Source organism: Periophthalmus magnuspinnatus, chromosome 1 (genome assembly GCF_009829125.3).
Source record: "Periophthalmus magnuspinnatus isolate fPerMag1 chromosome 1, fPerMag1.2.pri, whole genome shotgun sequence".
In the NCBI taxonomy this organism is placed as follows: Eukaryota; Metazoa; Chordata; class Actinopteri; order Gobiiformes; family Gobiidae; genus Periophthalmus; species Periophthalmus magnuspinnatus.
This window is the reverse complement of record NC_047126.1, coordinates 15,837,392-15,852,961: the sequence shown is the minus strand read 5'-3', so window position 1 is coordinate 15,852,961 and position 15,570 is coordinate 15,837,392. Positions and strand designations below refer to the sequence as shown.

At 40.3% G+C, this 15,570-nt stretch overlaps 1 protein-coding gene across 1 annotated transcript; it reads left to right on the top strand.

Annotated features, from left to right (window-relative positions):
* Nucleotides 1–5,762: 5,762 nt before the first annotated feature.
* On the top strand, nt 5,763–12,942 carry LOC117379182 (neuronal pentraxin-1-like). The gene is made up of 5 exons (XM_033975888.2): nt 5,763–6,255; nt 6,742–6,949; nt 7,664–7,905; nt 9,224–9,403; nt 11,079–12,942. Exons 1-5 carry the CDS (start codon nt 5,839–5,841, stop codon nt 11,298–11,300), a joined length of 1,269 nt encoding a protein of 422 aa, XP_033831779.1. The 5' UTR covers nt 5,763–5,838; the 3' UTR covers nt 11,301–12,942.
* Nucleotides 12,943–15,570: the final 2,628 nt, after the last annotated feature.

The following is a 15,570-nucleotide window of genomic DNA, read 5'->3' as shown; positions in this document are numbered from 1 at the left end:
AAGTACTTACGGATTATATAATTAACAATAGAACCTGCCATTGAATATAATAATAATAAGGGGAAACGTTCCAGACCCACTTGTCATTATGTACTGTACAGATATATTGTATAAGCAGCTCTTCAGGTCAAAATATGTCTGCATCTAAATATAAAGTACTTTATAGTCCTATAATCAGGAAGTGCAGATTAGCATGCTGGTTGCTGTTAGCCTTACTGCCACGGCAAAACTCTACTTAAGTCTTTGAGAGCTGCAAAAAAGCTTTTAAATCCACTATAGACAATAATTAAGACGTTCAAATGGATAAGGGAGAAATAACTTTGGAGCACTGCAAAACGTTTAAAATGAACTAGTTCTATTTTTCACGTTTTTTCACGTTTTACTTTAGTCATGTATAAAATGTATCCAATTGTGTGACAAACTTGGGCCCATAAAAGTGCTTTTAAATCTGGTCTCCATCTTATTGTGAGATTTTGAGCATGAATAAACAAGCAGCAGAGCACATCTTTTACTGTAGTGCATTTTGTTGGGAGTGTAAAGGAGCAGTATCAGTAAAAGTGTGCCATGTCGAACACGTTTTTGCTCTCCGCTCCCAAAACCACTGCTGCTGTTGTTTGTGCTGTGTTTGTCAGTTCTACAGCAGCTTTCTGGCACATCTCTCTCCCTATCTGTCTCTCCCACTCTGCTACCACCTCTTCCCTACTTTCTTCTTTCTCTCCTCATCTCACCTTGTCCTTGCTCTCTTCTTCTCTCTCTCTCTCCTTCTATTGCCTCCCTCATCTTCTCACCCTCTTTCTTTCCCTCCTCTCTCTGTCTCTCTCTCTATCTGTCTGTCCTTCTTTCTCATCTTCTCTTCTCTCTCTCTGCCTTCTCTCCCTCTTCCTCTCTCTATCTTCTTCTCTTGCCCTCCCGCTGTCTCTCTCAGCTTCTCTCTCTCCTTGTTCTCTCTCTCCATTGATCTTTTCCTCTTTCTCTCTCATTCTCCTCCCTTAATTGTTTTACTTTCGCCTCCTCATCCGTTTTTCTCACTCTCTCCCTCCCCATCTTTCATTCCTCTCTCACTTTTTCTCTCAGTCTCTCCATTCTCTTCTTCTCTCTCTCTTCTCTGTTCTCTCCTGATCACTCTCTCCCTTACTTTGCTCACTTTACTCTCAACCTCCTCTGCTGTTCTCTCTTTCCCTCTCTCTCTCACTCCCTCTTCTCTCCTGCTTGCTCTCTCCCTCACTTTTCTCACTTCACTCTCACCCTCCTCTTCTGCTCTCCCTGTCTCTCCCTTACTTTCTCCCGCTCCCTCTCTCTCTCTGCTGTTATTGCAGATGTGGATAAATAAGTGTGTGCGTTGCTGCCACTGTGTGAAATGGCTCGTATCTATCTCTGCCATTAGAAAGTGGCTTCTATTATAAAGCCCTGCATTATTCAGTGGGCCTGGGAGTGGGATCATTATGGATTTGAGCCTCTTGGGTGCGGAGAGCGGCTGGACCAAACTGTGAGGTGTATGTCAAAACACTGCAAAGAAAGGCACGTCCAAGCAGAGGCAGCCTGTCTGGAAAGTGGGACATGGCACACTTACTTTACTTCTTGAAGGATGGACTTGGTCAGTTTAGAAGAATGAAATAAAACTCAACCAGATAAAGGAGAGAGTGGTTTACTTTTCTGTTTATCTGGTTTTAAGTCCTCCAAAGTATTTCCGAAGAGCCATATTTCCCTATTTATTATATTATACTTTGCCATGAAATATCCAAAACGTAAATGCACAAATGTTGAACCTGATCATTTCTATTACTGACTAGAGCCAAGAACTCACTGTATTACAACAAAAATAGCTGCTCCCCCATCTATATTAAATTTGATTGGCCTATTGAACGTTGCGATATCATCCGAAACACAGCAATAGCACTTTTCCACCTTCAAAACACTTGATGAGCTTTACATCATGGAACCACTCATCCATTCACACACACACTCATACACCAGTGTACACAAACACTGGGGGCGAGGTGGGTTAAGTTTATTGCTTTAAAGACACAACAACAGCGTTCATCTGTGGGAGCTAGAATCACACCGCCACCTTCAGATCAGTGAACAAGCACTCTACAAACTGAGCTACTGTCACTCCAATTCAGGTTAAATGATGCCACACGCCACATCTCCATGGGGATGTTATTGCTTGGCCAAGAATTTTCCACAGTATGGTATTCATTTTTTAGTTTCATAGGGAAAAGCCTCCGTGCAGGCCAACTTACAGTTCAGACGTTTCAGAATTTCAGTTCAAAAGATATTTTTGAGCAATGAAAACACTTAATATTTAATTAAATACTAAAAAATGAAGCTTGAGAGATAAGTTTAATATCACACCGTGGAACATATAAGCAATAACATCTCCGTGAAAACAAGTTTAATACCCCATATCGAAACATTGACTTTTAGGGTGACTTTAGATGTAAAATTGAAACTTGTTGTAAACGACGGGCCAATATAACTGTTAGGAGGAGGTCTGAAATGCCTTTAGTGTGGGGTATGTGGTGAAGGGGCACCTGGGATACATTTGCCAATGATCTGAAAAGTATTTAGAGATGACACTCACTGAATACAAATGATATCGATAATTTGTCACCTATAGCCATGTCTTTTGAAAATGGGAACAAGATTGGGGAAAAATGAAATATTTCTCAATTACAGAGTTGAGTTTGAGCCAGACTTTCATTCACTTGGAGAATGAAAAAAAAAAAAAAATCCTCTTAACTCTAAGGCTTATCTTAATTAGCCTGTCCCATTCATTTGCTTTGCTCCAATAACTACAACCATATATTTTCTGAATCGCAACAGCGCAGATCAAGCCAATATCTCACATTTATCTTCACTAATGTTGTTTAGTCACAACACAAAACTCAATGTAAAGCCTGATCGACATCTACTGCAATCTTTCTCAGTGTTTTGGAAGAAAACGTATTGCTTAACAGGAAGGAAGCCAAGTTAAACATAAGGCGTTACGGTTGCACTTTAAACGCGTGGGTTAAACCATGAATACTGAGCAGATACATACACTACACTATATGGCTACAGATTGCTCATTTTACTCTATTCTTCCCCTCAAGAGAAAGCCAGGGAAAACTAGTTTGTTTCACCCTATTTGGTAAACAAGGATCTCATTTCTGTTGCATTAACGATAACTTGTTGATGCATGTTCAGACTATGACCGCTAATGACCACATGTGCTGAATTGGAGTCAGATTTGTTACGCGCCTGTCGCAGTATGGCCTCTGCAATTAGACAAGGCTATTAAGCATTTGTTGCATCCCCCTTCAGCCCTCCACCTCCGCTGATTACAAGACGGGGGATCAATAATTAAAGAAATTAAAGAAGACTGCGCGGTCAATTTTCATTTCATTGTAGGCACCGGGGGCATTAGCGTCATGCAACCAGGTATAGGAGTGGAAAGAAACACTTGGTTAAATGTGTTGGAGTGGTTTGTGTTGAGAGAAGGCATGTAGGAGAGATAGGGAGTCTTAAACGGTTTAGCAGCAAATTATATATGCAAGCTTGGGAATTTCAAGAGAGCAAGTTGCAGTCACCAAAAGATATTTATATGTTTCGTTTTCAAGTCAAATTATCAACCAAAGTGATGACCTGAAAGCAGCAGTTACAGAGAGAGGAATGATGATTTTTCAACGTAAAGTGAATTGAAGCCAGAGTTGATGGAGCCGGAAGCATGAGCACTTCTTATATGGAACATGGCAGCTAGCGCATTAGCTATATCCATTTATATATACAGAGGTACTATGGTTGCTACAGAGAACCATTCACATTTTTGATTTGGTTATTTTTAAGCCAGATGCGCTCTCCAGCACAACAAACCATGTGTTTTCAGAGGGCAATGCGGGCGAAATGTACTGCCTGAGGACACCGAGGAGCGACAATACACGCATACGCAAAATCTAAACTTGTGATCATGCAGTTGATGGGTAAACTACCAACCCACTGCCACTGCTAGCCAAATTGTAGCACATATGGGTAATGGTCCATAAGGCCACCTGTCAGATGCTCTTTGTTGAATGATGGTAGTAAAGGGTATACTAATAAGATTTACACTGGAGAATCTAAGCTGTTACTGTAATTGAATGTAAGTGGTAGGTAGTGATGGCAACGGTTAGTCCTGTGATTCATTGCCAATAGTGCGCCTCTTTGTAGATAGAATAGACTACAGCCCCCCACTGGCCAATAAAAGACAAGCAAATAAAATTAATGAATGAAATATGTTATATAGTGCCCCTATGCTATTATAAAGATATTATACATTAATGAAAGCACCCTTTTCAGAAAGTCAAACCCTAGTTGTATATATGGTAGGTAGGTATAGGTCTACATTATTGATCCCTCCTGAAGGAAATCTTGATCTTGGGGCTTTTGTCATTGGGGATTTTAAAAGTATAGGTCTAGCCTCTGTTTCCCCTAGTTTTATTGCACTGTAAGCCATCCTATTTCACCTCTCTTTTCTGTACACTATATAAAGTGATTTTTGCTTTTATCTGTAAGAGCATACTCTATGTATTCACCTCGGTGCCAGAGTGTGGGTCTGAAGCCTGGATTTCAAACGGAGCTGACTTCAAAGTGTCCGGTGGTGGGCCCTCGGTGCAGCGGGTTCAGAGGGAAGTGTCCTTTCGCTCCGCAGCCTCAGAAGCTTCTCCATTCTGCGCAGATGTGTCCCTGTTTGGGTTAGATAGAAAGCACGACTATGTATCTATTTATATCAGTGGGATTTGACTGGTTATCCCGATCTGATCCATGGCAGCTTGGACCATCCTTTTCTTTTAGTTTATTGATGCACGGGTGGAACTGTTACATAACACGCTGTGAAAATTTGGCAGGGCTGAGCTTTACAGCGCCCCCTGGTTGTAAAAGTTTAGCATAACTGTGCCATCTCTGTTAATAGTGTGTGTAGAGTATTGTATTCAACTTTGTATCCAACTGTATTGTGTACTGAGAAGCGCCCTTCCTCTCGTTACGCACGGACACTGCTGTAGAGCCAAACCATTACAGCGCGGACACAGATCCTTTCCGGCTGTGGTAATGGAGAGAGACTGGAACTGTTCATCTAATGGAAAGGCTGGAAAGAGAACATGGAACACAAGCGCAGTGTGAAAGCCACGGGCAGTGCGCTCTTACGCGTGAGAGAGAGAAAGAGGGAGGGAGGGAGGGAGTGGTGAGAGAGTGGGTAGTGGCGGGGACCCCACTGCGCTTGGGAAAGACGAGAAAAGGCTTCATTTAAGGTGGAGTCATAATTGTACATTTTACCACTACAGTAATGTACATTAAACCAAGACGTGGTAATGTTGCTATAAGGAATAGATTAAGAATATATGGAGGATGCTCACGTTCTGATGTTTTCACTAACACAGATCTCTATTGTTCATTAGTGCTCTACACTCATATAACACATTTGAATCCCAGTCCTCTTACACTGGGCACTTTATTTCCAATCTGTAATCGTAATTCTCAAAGATTTGTTGGCACGTTTATTTCAGTTTCATGTTTCAAAAGTATGTTGTCATGCCCACCGCACGAGGCATCTGCACGGCGCACGAGTCAACCCGCAAAATTCTAATACATTTATACATGTAAATTCGAGTGGGACGACCTTAAAGAGGGCTGGCCCGTGTGGGCCTTACTCAGCGTTGCCCACCTCCCCCTCCTCTCCCTCCTGCACGCGCAGATGTGCGCTTCCCAAAGCCTCTATATAAAGTGCACGCGGAGACAGGGCGCTCAGTTCAGTGGACAGCTCCGTGGTGCTGAAACCACAGTTTCTCTTTCACATAAACAGCTCCAGACCAAACCAACGCAATGGACGTCTTATCGCGGAAACTTTTTGTACTTTCCTCGTGGTTGTTTTTGGCGCAGAGCACAACGCAAGAGTTGGGACAGACGCAGTTCATTTGCCAATCAGTGCCCAAGGATATGGACTTGTGCTCGGCATCAATGCAGAACAGTGGACCGGCAGAGGATCTGAAGACCACCGTCATGCAGCTGCGCGAGACCGTGCTGCAGCAGAAGGAGACGATCATGAACCAAAAGGAGACAATCAGGGAACTAACGTCCAAACTGAACCGCTGCGAGAGTCAGAGCGCGCCAACCGCAGAGGGCGCGAGGCGGCCGGGGGGAAAGAACACTATGGGAGACGTGTCCCGGGGCACCACGGAGACTCTGACCCAACTGGGACAGACCCTACAGACCCTCAAACAGCGGCTGGAGAATCTAGAGGTAGGAGCGCTGCGGTATACCCTCTTTTACTGGACCCACGTGTGTCTCGGATCTCCTCTTACAGTTTGTGTTTTAATGCTTTAATGTTATAACTGTGCTATCCAACATAGCTCAGTGTAATAAAACAGGTGACAGAATGGACAAAAGAGAAGCCCATAAAAAGAAAAACAAAGATATTGCTATTGCTTGTTTTTTAAGGTAATTTGTCTTTTAGAAACACATTATTTTCATAAGATTAACAATAACCAAGTGCATGTATTTTCCCGATATAACAAATATTAGACTGTCTGAGACTGATTGAATAATGTAAAAGGTACACTCTTAAATTCACATTCTCGTATAAAGAAAAGTGTTCATTCTATAGAGTTAAAAGTGGTTTCTGCAACATTTCGCAGCGTGTCTGGTCAAACTGATGTGACAGCTTGTTTATTACTGTTTATTGCTGCACAAAGTGTCCCGCTCTAACCCCGTGTTTGTCCGACGCAGAACTACAGCCGCGGCAACAACGGCTCTGCGCAGGCGAACAGCCTCAAAGACCTGCTGCAGAATAAGATAGACGACATGGAGAAGCAGGTGCTGTCCCGGGTCAACACTCTGGAGGAGGGCAAAGGCTCCAGGAACGACACGGAGCAGCGCAACCGAGTGGAGTCCACGCTCACGTCTCTGCACCACCGCATCACGGACCTGGAAAAAGGTGCGCACCTGGATTACACACGACCCGCCGCTTTAGCTCTGCGCTTTAACCCCGATGGACAATGTTACATCATTCATTATGAGCCTATCACTCTGGCAGAGCGCAAAATGCCGCAGCCCCTCATTGCGCGCGGATTTGAGGAGGAGCAGAGTGAAGCTGCATTATTTTGCATATCTCAGAACCTGTTTGCTCTTTGGATTCATCCACTTTGTGTTTTATAAATTGAGTTTCCTCTAGGAAAGTTTACTTTTTTGCGCGTTGAAGCATATAGGCTACACAGGTATAAAATAGTGCACGTAGGCGCGTGCGCAAGGCTTGTATAAACCAGAAAAGAGGAGGTAGAGCCCGCCTACACAGACCAGACACTGAAAATATCAACGCAATAGCCGCAGAACGTGCTTGAAACTGAAGGTCAAATAGATCTACCCCATCAGGGCTTTTCTGAGAAGTTGAAATAGATACGTTGCCTTTAGTACTTTAGTGTGTGAAGAGTTTCTGAAGCTTTTGAGTTAAATGACAGTTTGACCTCTAGACCACTGACCTTATTGCTGTTAGGTCATTACAATTTATACAGCTACTGGTCTAAGTTTAAAATGTTAGAACTTTAGAATGATTCAATTCAAGTTGATCATTTACCAATGCCCCACCGGTGCATAACATATAACAATAATCCAAAGCCATTCCTTTATAACCTGACCCCGGTCACATGTGCAGGTAAAGACGGCAGACCCAGTGAAAAGTTCCAGTTGACGTTCCCTTTGAGGACAAACTACATGTACGCCAAAGCCAAGAGGAGCCTGCCTGAGATGTACTCCTTCAGTGTGTGTCTGTGGATCAAGTCCAACGCCTCACCAGGAGTGGGCACGCCTTTCTCCTATGCTGTCCCGGGACAGTCCAACGAGCTGGTGCTGATCGAGTGGGGCAACAATCCAATGGAGATCCTCATTAATGACAAGGTTCAGTTTAATTTCATTTAATTTGATTTTACTATAGTGTACTCTAAAATTAGGACAGCTTGTAGCAATTAACTATTTAAATTTTATATATTTTTAATGGAAAAACGTCTTCAAAATAGTGCATATAATAACAGAAAGCTGAGACCCATAGATAAGATGGTATGGAGTCCAGGCAAGCAGCCCATGAAACATACTGGCCTGTGGTTAAAGGATTTTATTAAGAGTCCAGGACTGTTGGAATGGACTTCACCAGTAACTTTTTAGGATTAAGCTGCATAATATATTATCACGCTGCTAACTATAACTCCAAAGAGCTTTTTAGTTGCAAAACAGTTACAACTAGTTATTAAAGATGCACAATATAACTTTTTTGCTTGTCTCAATGGAAATCTTACTCCTTTGCCTAGAACATCCATCAAAATAGCATTACACTTGTTTTATAATTTATTCTGTCATGTAAAAAACCCCAAAACTTAAAAATACACCTTTTTATTATGAGCAGGATCACCTTTCCACACATCTGACCTGTAACTTACTGCCGTCATCATCTTGTGTCCATTGAGAGAGATAACTTAAATGACATATTATGGAGCTGGCAAAGCACCATCTCCAAAGGGACAAGTGGGTGGCAGACCTTCCGCCAGAAAAGATATGTAGTGCAGCTTTAAACTTGATGGATGTAATCTAAATGTGGGCTGTATTCCTAACTCTAAACCAATAGCACGCTTGCAAATCTAAATCAAAAGGGGCCGATGTGACCCAATTATCTGCTCACATTCCAAAGTGCCAATGTCATGAGCATTGCCAGTGTAATTGTGTAGCAGTGCAGGAAGCCTCATAAAAATAGACGTGGGTGACAAATCTGAGGTGTTAGAACAGAACAGAAATGTGATAATGTCAGAACAGACAAAACCTGTAGAAGAAGTGGAGAAACAACACCAGAACAATATGTTATAGGAAGTGCAAAAGACTCATTTAGCATCATTATATTTAAGACTTGGGTAAAAATGTTGCCTAGTGTTTCCTAGTTTTAAAATTTTGATTTACGTTTAGTTTGCAGGCAGCAGATGTGACATAAGTAGAGGTAACCAGAAAAATGTTCCTTGCGCAAAATTGTTTCTGTATTTTCGATGGAAATTTGTATGTTGATGTAGAAAAATTCAACTCAGTGCTACTACTTCCTGTATTTTAGTACATGACTATAATAAATATTCACCACAGGTACTATCCCACCAAGCAAAGTAATAATTAGAAAGAAAAACATGTCATATAAACTTTAAGTACTTGACTATTAAAAGTATATTGTTTGTTGTTACAGGTTGCCAAGCTGCCATTCCTAATCAATGATGGTAAATGGCATCACCTTTGCATTACGTGGACCACTCGGGACGGGGTGTGGGAGGCCTTCCAGGATGGGGTGATGAGGGGCAGCGGAGAAAACCTGGCTCCGTACCACCCCATCAAACCAGAGGGGGTGCTAGTCCTGGGACAAGAGCAGGTGAGACACTACTGCTACTGCTAATGTAATAGGAAATAAGTAAAAAGCTACATATTCATGAGTTTCAAAAAGTAACAAAAAGTTGAAACCCATGAACCCATTTAATGAATTATAGGTGTTTTTTGTATTTCTTAGTTATCTTACACTCTTACTGTAAAAGCTCGCCTCTCCATAGATCTTCAGTTCAAGTTTATTTATATAGCACATTCACAACAATGTCAGCTGACCAAAGTGCTTCACAAAAAACAAACAAACAAATTAATATACAGATCACACGGTACACGCGGAAAGTACAAACAGATCTGACTCGTAACAGGGTCTAGAGGTGTCACTTGTTTGTCTCCATGGTTCGATGCCATAGCAATAACATCTCCATGGAGACAAGCAGATGGTGGACCCTGCGCCATAAAAGTTACAGAGTGCACCTCAAGGATATTCTAACACGCTTACATGTGTTTATATCAGCTATCTATTGAACAGCTCTGTGCGCTAAAGATTAAATAAAAGATTGAATTTAAGAGGCAAAAGTGGAAAATATTTCAACTGTGAAATGATGGTAATTATCGTGATCCTCAAAACTCTACTATTGCATTACATTTATTACATAACACTGGACAGATGGTCATAACACACCACATTAAGTCCAATAATAAACGGGGGCTATGCTATTAGGATTTTATTGAAAAGAGCCAGAGATTTGAAATTAATGATACAAACAAAGGAGACAACAGATTACAGCATTGTTTCCCTCACCCAACTTCATAACTTAATTTAGTGAGAAAAAAAAATGAACGACATGATATCACATTTAACAATTAAATTCAAACTTATTCAATAGATCGCATTCAAAGTGTAGGATTTGATGATGCCATAGTTTTAGATACAGGGCAGGGGCTTATATAATAATTTTTGAAAGAATGATCCAATATTATCATCCATAAATGTTGAATTTTGTGGTCGTTTTTTGTTTCATGTGGATACGCACAGTAATTACAAAGAAATTAACCATAAACCACATCGACAAATCTACAATCTGACAGTTAAAGTGCCCATATTACACTATTTTCTGTGCTATTATCTTTGCTATAATGTTGTATATCAAAAAAATATAATGAGTTGTTTTTTTTGCTTCATTCACACATGTTTAACACACGAACCCTGCATATTAAGGCTGAGCACTTCTGTCAAACTGAAAACACTCTGTTCCACCTTGTGATGTCATGTGGTGATACGGGAAGTGCTTCACTGTGTTTTTAAACTCCATATGTCTTCACTAGAAACATTTGAATAATGTACAGCTCTGGAATTGCCAGTTACTACTGAACAAAAGAAAAAAAATGCTGTTAACTTGAAAACTACCACTTCATGACATCACAAGGTGGAACAGAGCATTTTGAGCTTTGGAGATGTAGACACACTAATAATACACAGAGTTAAACATGTTTAAGTTACTCAAACATGTGTGACTGAAACAAAACCCAACTCCAAGTGAGTTTTTATGAGGTAACAACATTATAACATGACTAAAAGCAGCAAATTTCACCCTTTTCATTCTGACCTCTAATTCAATTTTAAACTATAGGGATGAAGCGTGGCATTTACTCGTTACATAACACTATCCAGTTTAAATTAGAGTCAAGGTCAGTGCAGTTTTAACATGTATTCATCTCTTCAGGACACATTGGGAGGTGGATTTGATGCGACACAAGCCTACGTGGGAGAATTGGCAAATCTAAACATCTGGAACAGGAAACTAACAGTAGCGGAGATCTACAACCTGGCAACGTGCAACAGCAAAGCACCAGCGGGAAACGTCTTCTCCTGGTCAGAGAGCAACATCGAGATATTTGGAGGAGCAACCAAATGGACATTCGAGCCGTGCCGTTCGAACAACTAAAGTGAACCGAACTTTAAAAAAAAGCCTTGCCGTATTTTCCGAGCTCTTGTCGTTTTTTTGTCTTTATTTTGTTAAGAGACAATTTTGACTTTCAGTAAAGCTTCAATCTGGGATTTCTTAGGTATTTATGTGCAACACTTTTCATCTTGAAGATATAAAAAAGAAATCATTGTGGGATTTTTCCGACTTTTTCTTCATGGATGTTAAAATGCACACCTCCGCTTTTTCATTTTGGCTTATTTTGTCTTGGACTGGCAGCTGGCAATCTGCGCCTTACACTTGGAAGGTTCACAATGAGGGATTACATAAGAACTGCTCTGCCTGAGGAGCGGAGATTACGCTGTCCATCTCATTTCTGTCAGTGTTTCGGAGCTGTGAGGCGATGTCTGATGTCCTGGGACCCCCCTCCACCCCTCCCCTACCCTTCTCCCATAGACCCCACCCCACATAAAAATGTAACACTGCACTTAAGTCACAACACAAGCTTTTTTTTTTAGTCTAGAAGTTCCTTTCCAACTTTATTTATGTAAAGCTGCACTATGTAACTTTTCTAGTGGAGTGTCAGCCACCTGCTCGTCTCCGTGGACATGTGTATACTTTGCCGATATGTTTCAAAGTATAGCGTTAATCCTATCAGAGTTGCATTTATTTCATTACAGGCTCAAAAATACCGTGATAAACATGCGTTCTTACTGTGAGTGAGCTTGTCTTTCCACAGATCTGACCTGTAACTTGTCCTAGTGGCTCAATCCCCTTGGAAATAGATAAGATTAATGCCACTGGGGGGGCGATCACATCTCCATGGAGCAATCAGGGAGTGGACCCACAAGCAGAAAAGTGTGTGCATCTTTAACCAAAACTTGTGCCATTTTATTCAAACATGAAATAAAGATTTCCATATTTCCATATATTGATTCATATATTACATTATTATTCTTTTATGTATCTACTAAACAAGTAAGCCATAGTCTGTACCGTTATAGCTTATGACGGCCTTGACACTTTGTTTTACCACAATACAACTATACAATAGATTTTCAGACATTTTACTCACAGATTGTTGCCTCCTTATTACTTTTACCCATTCCGCCCCATCCGGATCTTGCACTGTGACTGCTGAGGAGGAGGAGGAGGAAGAGAGAGAATCTGTGATGAAGGACACTGCAAAGTCAGACTATGGTCGATTTGTAATTGTCGCTTTTCTTCTTCAAGTGTCTCTGTTGTAAGAATGTCGTTAACTTTGCCAACATTGCTACAAAAGCCTGGGTGCCTTGGGCTGGTTCTAGTGTTCAGCACATTTGGTATGTTTTTCAGTTGCGATGATTCAATGTTTTTTCCAGTTAGTTGTTGAGTTTTTTCAAGCTGGGTTGAAATTCTTGTTCTTCTGGTAAATGTGTATTTTGGTTTGTTTTCGGACACGTTTTATGGGCAGGTGTACTACGCTGTATAAGGAATGTTACAGTGTTTGTATAGTAACAGCATGAATGAAAGAGTGCTGTGGAAGCATTGTTGAAGTCTGCTTTACTATCTCTGGGTCTGGGTTTTCTACTGTATTGTTATATGCTCCAAGCATGGCAAAACTGAGAGATGAAGATTTAATTTTTGTAATAAAATTGTGATACCTAACGTCATAGTGCACTGGCTTTGGTTGTCTATAATTTTATTCAAGAGCTGTTTGATGAATTTGAGAGCACAGTTGGCAAAACAGAATTCCCACACTGTTTACCTTTGAAGAAAAATGTTACATTTGGATCTGCAATCACTTTAATGACTTTGTCCAGCTGTCAGCATTTACACAGTTAAATTAGTTACAGTTAGTTTGTTTTCATTCAATCACTCTCATGCTCCACACACTGGGTTATCATTATAAAAGATCAGGTGTGGTTCTGTGTTGAGGTGAGTCTCATCCAGTTTCCTAAAACGTGCACAGCTCTAATTGGATGCTGCAGCTCAAATTATGGAGAGGGCTCCAACACCTACTGCTCCTGGAAAAATGCTGAAAGTCAACACCAACAAATGCTGGTCAACACAGAGAATAAGGGGATAATGAAGTTTAATACTGATGAGAATTCTTGAAAAGATATAATTAGGAGTATAACAAAGACGAGATAACAAATCTATATTTAACCCTGTGGTCACCTGGGGACCCTCGAGGGTCTTTTCTTTTTCAAACATCAATATTTATCACTGTGTTGAGGGCAGTCACATGAAATTTTGAGTCACATTTTAAAATGCCACCATGATTTTTGATATCACATGTTCAGTTCAAAGACTAGAACAAAATGGTACATTTGTCACCCTTGAGGGTCACAATTTTTAAATAGCCATAAAATCCACAGGGATTCATATTTTTCTACTTTCAAAACTCAGGTCTCTTCATCTTCTTCCACTCTACTCAAACATGTGCAGACTTTATATATGTGATGTATATTTCTTTTACATTTTCGGGTCATTTTCAAATGTACACCTGAAGTGAACCATAAAAATAAAAAAACAAGATGTTTTCAAAATTAAAAGTGAAGTTAAGTGGGAAACTTGAGATAAATGTATTAGAGCCCAGTTTATGTCAATAATTCATGGTGGAAAAAAATGCATCAAATATAAAAGGTGTAGAGTAAAAGTACATGAAGAGATCCGAGTTTTGAAAGTAGAACAAATATGAATTTGTGTGGATTTTATGATGATTTAAAATGGGGACCTTTGAGGGTGACGAATATGACCTGACTTTGAAGGTGACCAGAAGGTAAAAACAAATCCAAATCCATCATGTGAAGACAAAAACAACGAGAAAGCATAAGAAGAGCTTTTGGCACAGATGATGAGATATTGTCCCTCAGAGTTGGGACTCTGGTGCTAGAGGATGAATATCTAGTCTTACTTAAAAAGTCAAATTCAAAATTTGACGCAGAGAAGGCTTGAATTACACTAAGCTACATCAATCTTACAAATCAAAACTTTCATTAAACTATATGTTACAAGATACAATGTGATAAATGGACTTTTTTTCAAAACGTAAATGAAAATCAAACATCTATTATGAGCAGTACATGTAGTAACAGTGCCACATACTAACATAAACATCATACTTCTCTCATATATTTATACAGGACAACAAAATCACTTCTGGTTTGCAGCGCACCTCTTTCATCTCAGAGCTCTGTCCAGTCTTCAAAACCAGCAAAGGTCATCAGATGCGCCCTTAAAACCCCAGCATGACACAGGGATAGAGGAGGAGAGAGGACTTTTAGCTGACTCCTGACTCTCTCCCTCTCTCCCTCTCTCCTTCTCTCTCTCTCCTGTCTTCTTTCCAATGCTGCTGTGCGTGCATTAGCGGCAGTGGCAGAGGAAAAGTGCCTACTCATATGCTCCTCTTCAGAGTGTCCTAGTTCAAGTGAGTCCAGCCGAAACTTGTGAAACCCCATTCACCATAGTTCCCAATAAATTCCACGTTACAAAATGCCAAAAAAATATTCTTATTCACACATGTACCTGTCCCAGAACATGCCAGGTTTGTTCTGTTCACACTTAACCTTGCATTTGGCTCCATCACTCCCCAATTTGATTAGATTTTTAGTTGGAGGAGCTAAGGGGGTGCTAAGGTCTTCAATGTGGGTGCTCGCTTAACATGTTAATTTAGAGTCTTTTAACAGTGAAGCACACCCCCTACCAAACTAGTTTAAATGTAGTTAGCCCCTGCAGTGACTTTTAAAACCTAATATGGAATTATTTTTTATTGTAGTCTCATTTTGAACATTCTGTGGTTGCAATTTGAACATTTTTAGTCAAAATTGGATGTGCTATGAAAGTGGGGAAAAAATCTTTGGGGGCATTGGCCAATACCCCCTTTTAGTCATTTATTTTGGCAATTTATTACATGCATGGACAAACAACATTTAAATACAGTACACAAGCAATTTCTTTCACTTTTTGAACATGTTTGTTTTAAGTTAAATATGAGCCAAACACAATATTTACTTGCTAATAAACTGAAGCAAACAGATTAGTGCAGAGAAACAAGGTTAACTGACTTCAGAGTAAAACTTTATGTGTTTGTGATTACAGCAGATACAGTCTTTTATGAGTCTTTTTATAAAATTAAATGTTATAAAACTTTCTTTATAGACTCTATTTAACTCAAATGAATGGCAAATCCTTCCTCACAGATTCCCAGTAATTTACCCTGGACAGATCAGAAAATACAGGGAAATCAGTGCTGGCTTTATTCATGTATGATACTCTGAATGGGGTTAAAGCAGCGATGGAAAAAGTA

Bases quoted from the DNA above. Each gene is read 5' to 3' on its own strand.
- LOC117379182 (XM_033975888.2), top strand. From the start codon at position 5,839: ATGGACGTCTTATCGCGGAAACTTTTTGTACTTTCCTCGTGGTTGTTT. The intron at 6,950-7,663 runs GTGCGCACCTGG...TCACATGTGCAG, and splicing joins CATCACGGACCTGGAAAAAG to GTAAAGACGGCAGACCCAGT. The intron at 9,404-11,078 runs GTGAGACACTAC...TCATCTCTTCAG, and splicing joins TAGTCCTGGGACAAGAGCAG to GACACATTGGGAGGTGGATT.